Here is a 12,263-nt window from a genome sequence, read left to right as displayed (position 1 = left end):
AAGAAGGAACAGTAAAACCCAAGACTCACTTTTAAGGATGAAATGTCATGTACCTTAAACATAAATAGAATAGAGAGAAAAGCTCCCCATCTTGTTGTACAAAGCCAGCATAACCTTGAAACTAAACCTGTCAAGAACATTACAAGAAAAAAAATGCAAGCTAGTTTCTCATGAATATAGATGCAAAATTTTTGAATATCAGCAAATTGAATCCAGTAGTACATAAAAAAGATAATACAACTAAGTGAATTTAGTTGAGGAATACAAGGGTGGTTTATCACTTAAATATTAGTGCATTACCCGATAAAAGGAGAAAAATCATAATTCTTATTGATATAAAATTCAGCACCAACTCATGATAATTACTAGTAATAGAACTTCTTAATTCTCAGAGTATCTAAAAAAATTAACAATAAAATCATACTTAATACAAGTTATTGAAATCTTTTCTCTCTGAGATCAGAATAAAATAGTGTTTACTGTTACTTTTTTTTTTAAATATGGAATGCTTCACAAATTTGTGTGTCATCCTTGTGCAGCACCCATATTAATGTTCTCTGTATCGTTCCAATTTTAGCATGTGCTGACGAAGTGAGCATTACTGTTGTTTCTATTGAACATTATACTGAAAGCCTTAATCAATGAAATAAGGGGAAAAAAAGTAAGGCGTGGAAAGGAAGAGATAAATATCTACAGATGACATGATTATGTACCCATGTCCATAGGTAACCAAACGAGTATAGAGTTAAGCAAATTTAGGAGAACCTTTGGATGTAAGCTCAATATACAAAAATCAAGTGTATTTCTATATACTAACAAGTAGTAAATGGTATTTATTTAAAGATACCATAGATAACAGCATCAAAAAAATTAACTCCCAGGAATAAATCTAAAGAAAGATATATAAAACATATATACTGAAAAGTACAAAACTTTATTAAAAGAAAATAAAGAAGACCTAAATAAATTGAAGGCTGTGTTATGTTCACAAATGGAAAGACTCAATCTTGTAAAAACGTCAGTTTTTCCCAAATTAGTATGTGTGTGTGTGTGTGTGTGTGTATATATATATATATATATATATATATATATATATATATTTTTAATCCAATCCCAATAATTCATTACACTGCATACTTATTTGTACATACATTATAGTTCAATAAAAAGTTCAATTAAAAGACATTTCCTATTAAAATGTATACTTGTAAGATGTTAGGAGACTTGCAAATATTGTATAGCATGAAGTAAACTTAGACACTATTAATGTTTTAGGGATAAATGGTAATTTTACCTATGATCTCTAATCATGAATGCTACCTGTGTTTTATTACATTGCTTGGTTATGTAGACTAAATAATAGATTATTTAGGAAACCTTTAGTATGAAATCAGCTTAAGGAATATATTGAAATATCTAACATTTTCTTATTTTAGTTAAATGAAGTGAGTGAAGAAAACAGGAAGATGGAGATTCAGGCTAAAAGAGTTCAAGCTCGTTTAGATAATTTACAGGTAAGTTGTGTCTTTTGACACTAGTGAATTTTAAAATATTGCCTTTGGATTTTTCTCACTTTTAATTTTTCTTTAATTCATGGATATGTACTGTTGCAGAGGAAGTATGAGTTTATGACAATACAGAGATTGAAAGGAAATTCCCATGTTGCTCATGAGATGAAAAACTTAAAACAAGAAAAAGTACCAGTTTCAAAAACTTATAAGGTATGATATTATTGAAAATTTCTCCAGTGGAAAGCCAGGAATTTTTTGTTGTTGTTCTGTAATCTTTTATTTTATTTAGCATGCATTCTTTTTGGTATGAAAAGATTCACCATAATAATTCCTTTATAGAGAAATATTTCTGTAACTTTTCAAATTTGCTTTTATTTGCAAAAACAAAAATACTTTAGCAGTTTCAGGCACAGTAACACTGACAAGGCACAGGAACTTAATGCAAGCTAGTTTCTCATGAATATAGATGCAAAATTTTCGTTTAGATAATTTACAGGTAAGTTGTGTCTTTATTCATTGAGTTTGAGATTCCACAAGCCATCCTTATTACTTTTCTATCAAAACTGCAATCCATCCCTTCGATGGACTCCATTTATTTTTTTCTAAGATTTTTTTTATTTTGAAATATTGATTATATACAGTAACATAATACACAGATCCTTAAGTATACAGTTTGATCAATTATGACAAATGCTCTAAACAACAACTAGATACAGAATATTTTCATTACCCTATAAAGTTCCCTTGTGTTCCTTCCCAGTTATTCCCTGCAAGAAGTAGTTGTTCATCTGATTTCTATTACCATAAATTAATTTTGCCTATTTCCATTGAACTTCAGTCAGTAGAATTGTATAGTATGAACTCATTTGTGTAAGGCTGATTTTGCTCATCGTAATGTTGAGTGTATCAGTAATTTGTTCCTCTGTATTGCTCAGTATTATTCCACTGTATGAATGTATCACATTTTGTTTATCCATTCTTTTGATAGATACCTAGGCTGTTTCTAGTTTTTGTCTATTATCAATAAAGATGGTAAAAATATTTGTGTGCAAGGCTTTTTGTAGACATGTGCTTTCATTCCTTTTGGAGATATTACTAAGACTGGAATTCTGGGTCATAGGTGGATGTATATTTAACTTTAATGAAACTGCTAAATAGTTTTTCAAAGTGGTTGTACCATCTTATACTTCTGCTAGCTGTGTTTGAATGTTCTGGTTGCTCTACAACTTTGCCAATATTTGGTATTTTTAGTATTTTTCATTTTGACCTTTCCAGTAGGTGATATCTCATTGTGGGCTTTAGAAATTTTGATAAATTCTCTAGTTCTTTTCATAAAATAAATTGAGGGTGCAGTGCTGTTTAAACATGGCAGCAGAGGAACCTCAGCAGCAGAAACAGGAGCCGCTCTTAGGCCATCACTCACTCCAGAGGTATTAATTGGCCTATGATGAAGTTATGGCTCAGCAGGATCAAATTCAGCATGAGATTGCTGCGTAGAACCCTCTGGTCTCAGAGCTGCTGGAGCTCAGTCTTGAATAAGGAGTATGCCTGAGGATGGCATCCATCACCAGAAGATCAAGGACCTCCACAAAATGTACTCATACATCTGCAAGACCAGGCCTGATGGTAACTGCTGTTATTGAATCTTTGGATTCTCCCACTCAGAAGTGTTGCTGGATATCAGCAAGGAATTGCAGTGGTTCAAGGCTGTGTCTGCCAAGAGCAAAAAGGATCTGGTGTCACGGGGCTTCGTGAGTTCACAGTTAAGGATTTCCACAACAATTTCATAGACCTAATTGAACAGGAAGAGAAGCAGACCTCAGTAGCTGGCCTGCTGGCCTCCTTCTGTGACCAGAGGACCTTAGACTATCTGGTGGTCTACCTGCAACTGCTCGCCTCAGGCTTCTTGCATCATGACAGTGGTTCTTTAAATACTTCATCAAAGGTGGGCAAACTGTTAAGGAGTTCTGCCAGTAGGAAGTGGAGACCATGTACAAATAGAGTAATTACATCCACATTCATTGCATTGGCCCAGGCCCTCAATGTCCCTGGAGTCTAGGGCTTGCAGCGAGAGTGGCAGTATAAACCTGCACATCTTTCCTGATGGCTCCAAGTCCAAGACCTCCGTTTTACTGACCTAGACCCTATGATTTTATGTACAAATAGAGCTGGTCCCAACCTACCACTTAACTGCCTGTCCTCCCCTCTGCCAGACACCAGACATGTACAAAGATTTTTTTGTGGTTGTAAGTGGTCATATTTTATGACTCCCCCATCCCGCTACCACCTTTTTCCTGGCATACAATTGTCCATGGATGTTGCTGGTGAAAAAAAAATTTTTAATTAAAAAGAAATGAGAAAAAGTAGAGCTTTTATACTCAGGTACTCCAGATGATTGGAATTTTCATCTAAAGATTTTATTTGAAAAGAATTGAGATTAAAAGTTACTCTTGTTCAGAATAATATAACTTTGTGTTTTCAATAATCTGATTCTGTTTTCATGGATTGCTATCAGGTTAATGTTGCCTTTTTATTAGGTTTTTTTTTTAATTCATTTGCTTTTGTATTTTCCTGTCTTTTTAGATTTTTAAAAGTAATTAAATACAGCATAGTTCTTTGCTTAGAGTAGATATGTGATAAATGCTGAATTAAATTGACTAAAAGTGATTCGAAGACATTCTAAAATCAGTCTAACTGAACTTATAAATTTTTCATGGCATTTGTTTTTATTTTTTTTCCTCCCATTTTGGTAGACTCAGAGAACAGAATTTCCAGGAAAAAAAAATCCTGTTTATAAAATGTTGTCATGTAAAGACAAAGGAAGAAACAACATTTTAAAGAAGAAAATATAAAATTCCATGGTGAAAAACATTTAGCTTTTGAAACCTTTAAATTTATTAAAATCTTTTGGTTATGGTGGTGCATGCTCTCAAGGCCAATTTTACTTTGTTATCAAACTTGGATAAAGAATTTTTATGAAAGTTCTCTGTTTTGGTAATACGATGCATTACTTTCAATTTCCTTACTATAATGAGTTTTCTCCCTTTCTCTCAGCCGCGATTTAACATGTTTCTAGTATTAATTGGAGATGTTTGATTTGAAATTTCTTTCAGTTGGAGCTTTTTTAATACATATTTTAGTTAAGCATTTTAGGTAAATTATTCTGTAATCCCTTACCAAATTTAAAGATTGCCTTTGAAGTTTTGTGAGGTTGTAAATTGAAACATTTAATTTAATCTTTTACATATAGGTACCACTTAATGCACAAGTTTATGAACTTTTAACTGTCTTCATGGACTGGATTTCGGTTCATCACCTTAGCAAATTGAAAAGTGAAGAATCTGGAATGGATGGTGAAAAGCCGCTACCTAAATTTGCTTCTCAAAGAAATGATATTCAGGAGAAGTGTGTAAAGGTTTGTGTTTTACTTTGAAATGCGTGACTCAGTAGACATAAAGATTAAAAAAGGAAAGTCTATGGTATATTTTATAAGAGAAAAAATATCAATCATCAGCTCTAAAAACATTTGTTTCAGACTAATTAAAATTAAATCATACTTATATTTTTCTTAACATGATGGAAACTTTTTTAAAAAATAAGAGACCAGAAATTAAAAATCTACCCCCAAATGGAAAAATAATTGCATATTAAAGTTAGGCAAATAATCAGTGATGTGAGCAATTCCTGATACATATCATTTTTGGATTCATTCCCACTAAAATCATTTTATTTTGCCTTTTGTCATGAAGAGATAAAAAGTCTTTTCAAGGGTCTTCTCATTAACAAAGAGAAATGGCTATTTTTTTAAATTATATGTATTAATTAGGATATTGGCACTCATGATTTCTATTTGGTATAAACGGTCATTAGAGCTTGACATTTATATTCCACAAGAAATACATTAAAACCTTGAAGAGTAGACATCTAAAGTTGTTTGGTTTAACTTTTTCAGAAACAATTTCGTTATTAAATACTAGCCAGACTTTTATATTAGGAAATTATTTTCAGTTTTCATCCTTACCTAAAAAGTTTCTTTTAAGTGTCTTTTGTGCTAGGCAGAATAATGGCCCCCAAGATGTTCATATCCTAATCCCTGGAACTTGCCAGTATGTTCTGTTTCGTGGCAGAATGAATATGGTTGCTAATCAGCTGACTTCAGATTAGAGATTAACTTGGATTATTTGGGTGGGCCCAGTAACAGGAGTTCTTTCAACCAGACAAAAGAGGCAGACACATAAGTCAGACTCAACCCATCTTTCCTGGCTTTGCAAACGCAGTAAGATTGCCATGAGCCAAGAATGTGGGTCACTTCTAGAAACTATCAGCCAGCTGTCAGCCAGAAAGGAAATGGGGATCTTAGTCCTACAGTCACAGAGAACTGAATGTTGCCAGCAACCTGAAAGCAAAAAATTGTTCCTTTCTTAGCCTCCAGAAAGGAACACAGCTTTGCTGACACCTTGATTTTAGCTGCTTTAGACTCATATCAGATATCTGACCAGCAGAACTGTAAGAGAATAAGTTTGTATTCTTTAAACCAGTAAGATTGTGCTAATTTGTTGTCAGCAATAGGAAACAAATATACTTTTTTTGATGTTTGCCTTTTTAGCACCTACATCAACTCTTGTGTTTATTTATATCTAGCCTTACTTTAGAAGTAGCTGCTAATTAGCAAGGCCTGCAGTATTAAAGTTCTGTGGAGAAATTTTATAAGTTAGAACTTAAGATATTAAGACTGACAGTTGACAGTTTTAACCAATGGAATATGGATCGTGTAATATTCTATTTTTATATCAGATTAATGGCATAAGAGGAGACTACTTAGCACATTTGCCACGGGATTCTTTTTATCATTCTTAAATATAGTAATTTATTGACTTATTCTGGCGTTAGCAATTTTTGTTGAGCCTAGATCTTTAAAATATTATTTTCAATTGATGGTTACTAATACATTAGTAAAGGTAAAATAGCCTTAAAGCTTTTGAATAGCCTTTTAAAAATTTATTAGAATGACATTGGATAATAAAACTATATAGGTTTAAAGTGTGCAATTCAGTAATATGTCATATGCATATTGCATTGCATGCTCATCATCATTCCTTCTTTCACCATATGCTTGATGCCCTTTACTCTTATCTACCTTCCCTATCCCCCACTTCCCACTGGTAACCACTAAACTGTTGTCTGTGTCCATGAGTCTTTGTCTGTCTTGTTCATTTGTTGCTTTCAGTTTTATATCCCATACATGAATGAAATCATATGGTTCTCAACCTTTCTATCTGACTTATTTCACTTAGCATGGTAATCTCAAGATCTATCCGCTGAGTGGATATGCACTTGACTTAACCATTTCCCTATTGCTAGGCAATTAAGTTACTTCCACGTTTTTATTCTTATGAACAATGTAACAGTAAATAATCTTTGTACATGTGCTTTTAGAGGGATATATTTTAGGTGATTTTCTTAGACTAGTATAAGTGGGATTATTTCATTGAAGGTTTAGAATATATCTTTATGGTCTTGAAATCTTTTAGCAAAATGATATATTTTTGGAGCAAGTTTTCATAAACATGTTTTTTTAAATTTTGTATTATTTTTACAAATTGACATTAATTAAGATATTTATGCCAGACAGACACATAAAGAGGAAAATAAATATCATCCCAATCACATAATCTCACTGTTAATATTTTTAAAAAATCCTTTCGTATATCTCTTTTTCAATACATATAGATATATTTTTTACAAATAGGATCTTATTATGTTTGCTCTTTTGTAACCTGCTTTTATCACCCCAGAATAAACCATCGCAATAATTACAGATGCCATTATCATTTTTCATGTTTATATATGTACCATAAATTTATTTAATTATCTAAGGTTCGGAGAATACGTTTGTATAGGTTAATCTCTTTAAATTCCTAGGTGTGCTAATAATGCTGGGTCAAAGGAAATATACACAGTCATGTATTACTTAACAATGGAATACTTTCTGAGAAACACGTCATCAGGTGATTTTGTACTGCGAACATCATAGAATATATTTACACAAACCTGGATGGTATAGCCTACTATACCCCTGGGCTATATGGTATAGCCTGCTGCTACAAAACTGTACAGCATGTTACTGTACAGAACACTGTAGGCAGTTACAACACAATGATAAGTATTTGTGTATCTAAATATATCTATAGAAAAGATATAGGAAAAATGTGGTATAAAAGATTAAAAAATGGTATACCTGTATAGGGCACTTAGCACAAATGGAGCATGCAGAACTGAAAGTTGCTCTGGGTGAGTCAGTGAGAGAGTGGTAGGTGAATTAGGAGGCCTGGGATATTATCGTACACTAGTGTAGACTTTATAAACACTATACACTTAGGCTACACTAAATCTATAAAAAAATTTTTCTTCGGTAATTAACCTTAGTTTATTGTAACATTTTTCTTTAGAAACTTTTAAATTATTTTAAACTTTTTGACTCTTTTGTATTAACACTTAGCTTAAAACACAAACATGTTGTACAGCTGCACAAAAATATTTTTTATATCCTTATTCTATAAGCTATTTATTTTACTTTTAAACTTTTTTGTTAAAAACTAAGAAACACGCATTAGCCTAGGCCTACGTAGCCTAGGCCTATATATGACTGTCTTCCTTCTCCACATCTTGTCCCACTGGAAGGTGTTCAAGAGCAAAAACACACAGGAAACTGTCATCTCCAATGATAACAGTGCCTTCTTCTGGAATTCCTTCCGAAGGACCTGCCTGAGGCTCTTCTCGAGGAGGTGTCACTCTTTTCAGAAATATGCTCATGGTGGTTTGCTTGGTTTCTTTCTTTTTTTCCTTATAGATTTTCCTGTAAGCAGATAATACATCATGAACATTCCTCTCTATTGACGAAAACCTTTTGGTGTTGGAGTCCATGTTTTCAAACTTTTTAAGGAGCTTGTTGAGGCCTGTAAAAGCTTCTGCTAAACTTTTTCACTGACTTTTCTTGGGGGTTCTTCTTTTTCTTGTGCAATTTCCTTCTCTTTTGCCTCTTTTTCAGCTACGTGTACCTGTTTCAGTTCCAGCAACTCCTCATGAGTCAATTCCCCAGGAATCGCCTCTAGGCACTCCTTAATGAGCATCCTTATCCACATCCAGGTTAAAGTTGTTTTGCATCTCAACCACAGCCTTGTTGATTTTTGAAACCTTTGTGCTACAACCTTATGATGGCCACATCCTCACTAGGTGGTAGGGATTTTAATCTCATCTCTATTAGTAATCTTACGGGACCACCATTATACATACGGTTCATTGTTACTGAAATGTCTTTATGTGACAAATTACTTGTATTTAAAATTTCAAATACATATTTCCATATTGTATTGCATATAGTTTTTTCACATAAAAATTCTTAGTTTATTAATCCTCTCATGAAAAATCTGTATAATCTCTACAGATAAAGTCACTGACAACTCTTTACTCCTTTTTGCCAGCATCAATATGGCCTTTGGGGTCCCCTTAACTTTATTCTTTCTGTTCTTGTGTTCCTTTTGCTGTTTTCTTGAGGTCTTTTTCTTTTCATACAGGCCATGTCTTGCAAATCTGTGTTTGAGTTCATTTTTCTTTGTGTAATCCAGGGAATCACAAATCATGCCACAGCCAGTTGTCTTGCTGCCTTTTGGATTCAGAAATGGGTTCTGAATCCAAATACAAAGATGACATCTGGTGTTGTATATTTTAGCTAGTTTTTCCTGAATTTCTGTCTTAAGTATTATTGCATTTTCAGGCTGAAGGACGTCAGTGACCGTTTCTCATGAGTAGTCTATTACAGGTCATGAACTTTCTGGTGCAGGTAGTTACTTTGTCATTTATGATGACAGCTAACACACTAGCAGCCGGAGAGGAAAAGCACATGTAGTTTTAAAGTGATATTTTTGTTAGAGAACTCTTTTTTCTTTTGGAAAAAGATAATTTTTAGAAAATTGTGGTAATTGATTTCAGTTATCTAAAAATACTGTGCATTTATATTTCCATCATTTTATCTTTAGCTTTTGCCTGTGATGACAGAGCAGCTACAGTGGATGCCATTTGTGAATGTCAAACTTCATGAGCCTTTTGTAAAATTTATATATTGGTCTCTTCGGCAGCTAGATGCTGGAACACAGGTAATTAATAGGAGTCTATCTTCAACTATTATGTTTAGTATTATTTCTTTTGATCTTGTTCTTTCAATTTTTTTTGCTTGTGTTTTGTTTATATTTCAGGACTTCTTGCTCCCCTTGCTTTATTTACTACTTTCTCTTCTTTCTCCTTTTATATATCTTCTTAATGCTGTCGACGTGATTTAATATGTAGTTGTTTTTTGAGTTTCAGAATTGTACAAATAAGGAGTTGTTAAAACCAGCTGTCATCCCCTCATTATTTAATTCATAATTTTTCATATTCTACTGAAGGTAATACAAATTAATGATTTCTCATGCTTATGCCAATATATACACACTAACTAAATGGAATGATGATTATTAGGATAACTTAGTCAAAGAAGAAAAGTTATTCCAGAATCTTATAAAATGAAAGGTGTGTTACCTACTCACATAAGGGTCATTTAGTTCAAATTATGACATGCATATGTAATCATTTGTGCTATGAATTGTAGTAAAATTTTTTTTTCCCCAGTTACTATTGATAAATGCTATTATAGCTTTCATTAGTTAAGAAAGAAGAACAAATTTATGCTCAGGAAGTTTTATCTTGGTCCTGTGGAACTTAGGAAGCACTCAATTAAACCACTCACTGCAGTACTGATAATGAAGTAACATTAACGGTCAATGATTGAGTAGTGTGATGTTTAACTAGTGTGGTAATTAAGGTTAAGGAAAATATCTTTCCTGAGGTGATATCCTAAATATTTTGCCTTCATAGTGCACATGAGTAATTACATGAGTATTTGTGCGAGCATGTATGCGTGTGCACGCACACACAAACACACAGAATAGCATTTTTAATTTATTGATCTTAACTGTGTCTCACCAAATAAAGGTATATAAATTATCAGATTCATTAATGTCACTATCTTTTACGATCTGTTTGATTTTGCTGTTTGTGTAATGATTTCTGAAAACAGTTAACTGAATGCTTGCTTTCAGCAACCAAAAGGTTAGACTCACAGAGTTGAATGAAACTTTATCTTCCTTCCAAATATTTTTCTCATTTTCGTTCAGATAATTTATAGTTTATTTTTGTTGTCTTCAAATATATATTCAACACCCCACTCTTTATGCTGTTATAGACAGTATTGCAAGCCTACATCTCTTCTAGTGAAAAGTACTGTTCTTGCCACTCTCGCATTCATTTAGTCAGCATTTAGTCAGCAGTTGATGGGTTTTTAATATTTTAGTTTTAACAGTTGTCTAATTGCATGTACCTTTTTTAAAAGTTAGCTTTTTATTTGAGGTAATTGTAGATTCACTTGTAGTCCTAAGAAATAATAGATCACTTGTGTCCTTTACCCAGTTTCTCCCAGTTTTGTAACATCTTACAAAACTAGTACAATATTACAACCATGATATTGCCACTGATATAGTCAAGTTAACAGAACAGTATATAGCTATTCCACATTGACTTCTTTCACTTAGCAATATGCATTTAGGGTTCCTTCATGTCTTTTCATGGCTTGATAACTCATTTCTTTTTTGAGCTGAATAACATTTCATTGCTCAATGTACCATAGTTTATTTATCCATTCACCTACTGAAGGACCTCTTGATTGCTTCCAAGTTTTAGCAGATTTCAATAAAGATGCTATAAACATCCAAGTGCAGGTTTTTTGTGGCCATGTTTTTAAGTCCTTGGGGTACATACCAAGAACAGTTGTTGCATAGAGTATGGTAAGAGTATGTTTAGTCTTTTAAGAAACTGCAAACTGCCTTCCAAAGTGGCTGTACCATTTTGCATTTCCAGCAAGAAATGACTGCGAGTTTCTGTTGCTTTACATCCTCATCAATATTTGGTTAGGTCAGTGTTTTGGGTTTTGGCCATTCTAAGAGGTGTGTAGTGGTATCTCAATGTTATTTTAATATGCAGTTCCCTAATGATATATACTGTTGTGTATATGTTTTTTTCATATGTTTATTTGCCACCTGTATATTTTCTCTGGTGACATGTCTGGGTCCTTTGCCCATTTTTTAATTGGATGGTTTGTCGTCGTCTTGTTACGTTTTTAGATTTCTTTCTATATTTGGGATAATGGTCCTTTATCAGATATGTCTACTGCAAATATTTTCTTCTCCAGTGTGTGGCTTATCTTCTCATTCTCTTGACAGTGTCTTACATAGAGCAGAAGGTTGCAATTTTAATGAAGTCCAGCTTATCAGTTATTTTTTGTGGCTCATGCCTTGTTGTTTTATCTAAAAAGCGATCACTGTACCCATGATATTGGTACATATTTCTGGAGAATTGAGCCTTTGTCTTTATGTAATGCCCCTCTTTTCCTTGGTAACTTTCCTTTCTTTAAGTCTGTTTTGTCTGAAATTAATGTAGCTATTCCAGCTTTCTTTTGATGAGTGTTCACATGGTATATCTTTCTATACATTTACTTTCAATCTATATATGTCTGTATATTTAAAGCAGGTTTCTTGTAGACAGTATATAGTTGGGTCTTGTATTTTGATTCAGTCTTACAGTCTCTAAATTGGTGTATTTGACTGTTGTTATTTAAAGCGATTATTGATATCATTGGATTAATATCTACCATAGTTGTTACTA

General features: G+C 33.0%; 1 protein-coding gene, 1 non-coding gene and 1 pseudogene across 15 annotated transcripts in view; 2 read left to right on the top strand and 1 right to left on the bottom strand.

The window, feature by feature from the left end:
• Positions 1–12,263, top strand: part of CCDC138 (coiled-coil domain containing 138) — a 162,857-nt gene that overhangs the window by 18,473 nt on the left and 132,121 nt on the right. For 11 of the 14 annotated variants that reach the window (XM_023520491.1, XM_023520493.1, XM_023520492.1 and 8 more), the window contains 4 exons: positions 1,437–1,514; positions 1,614–1,721; positions 4,762–4,926; positions 9,548–9,664. In XM_023520491.1, the coding sequence (XP_023376259.1) occupies positions 1,437–1,514; positions 1,614–1,721; positions 4,762–4,926; positions 9,548–9,664 (468 nt within the window). The remainder of the gene's footprint in view (positions 1–1,436; positions 1,515–1,613; positions 1,722–4,761; positions 4,927–9,547; positions 9,665–12,263) is intronic. The other 3 variants (XM_023520488.1, XM_023520487.1, XM_023520495.1) reach the window with 1 other exon arrangement.
• On the bottom strand, positions 495–597 carry LOC111729568. The gene has a single exon (XR_002776284.1). It is a non-coding gene; the product is annotated as a U6 spliceosomal RNA (small nuclear RNA).
• LOC111729551 lies at positions 1,733–4,749 on the top strand (annotated as a pseudogene).

The sequence above is a fragment of the Pteropus vampyrus genome, unplaced genomic scaffold (genome assembly GCF_000151845.1).
Source record: "Pteropus vampyrus isolate Shadow unplaced genomic scaffold, Pvam_2.0 Scaffold269, whole genome shotgun sequence".
In the NCBI taxonomy this organism is placed as follows: Eukaryota; Metazoa; Chordata; class Mammalia; order Chiroptera; family Pteropodidae; genus Pteropus; species Pteropus vampyrus.
Note: the sequence above shows the minus strand (reverse complement) of the source record. Positions and strands in the feature narration are given on the sequence as shown.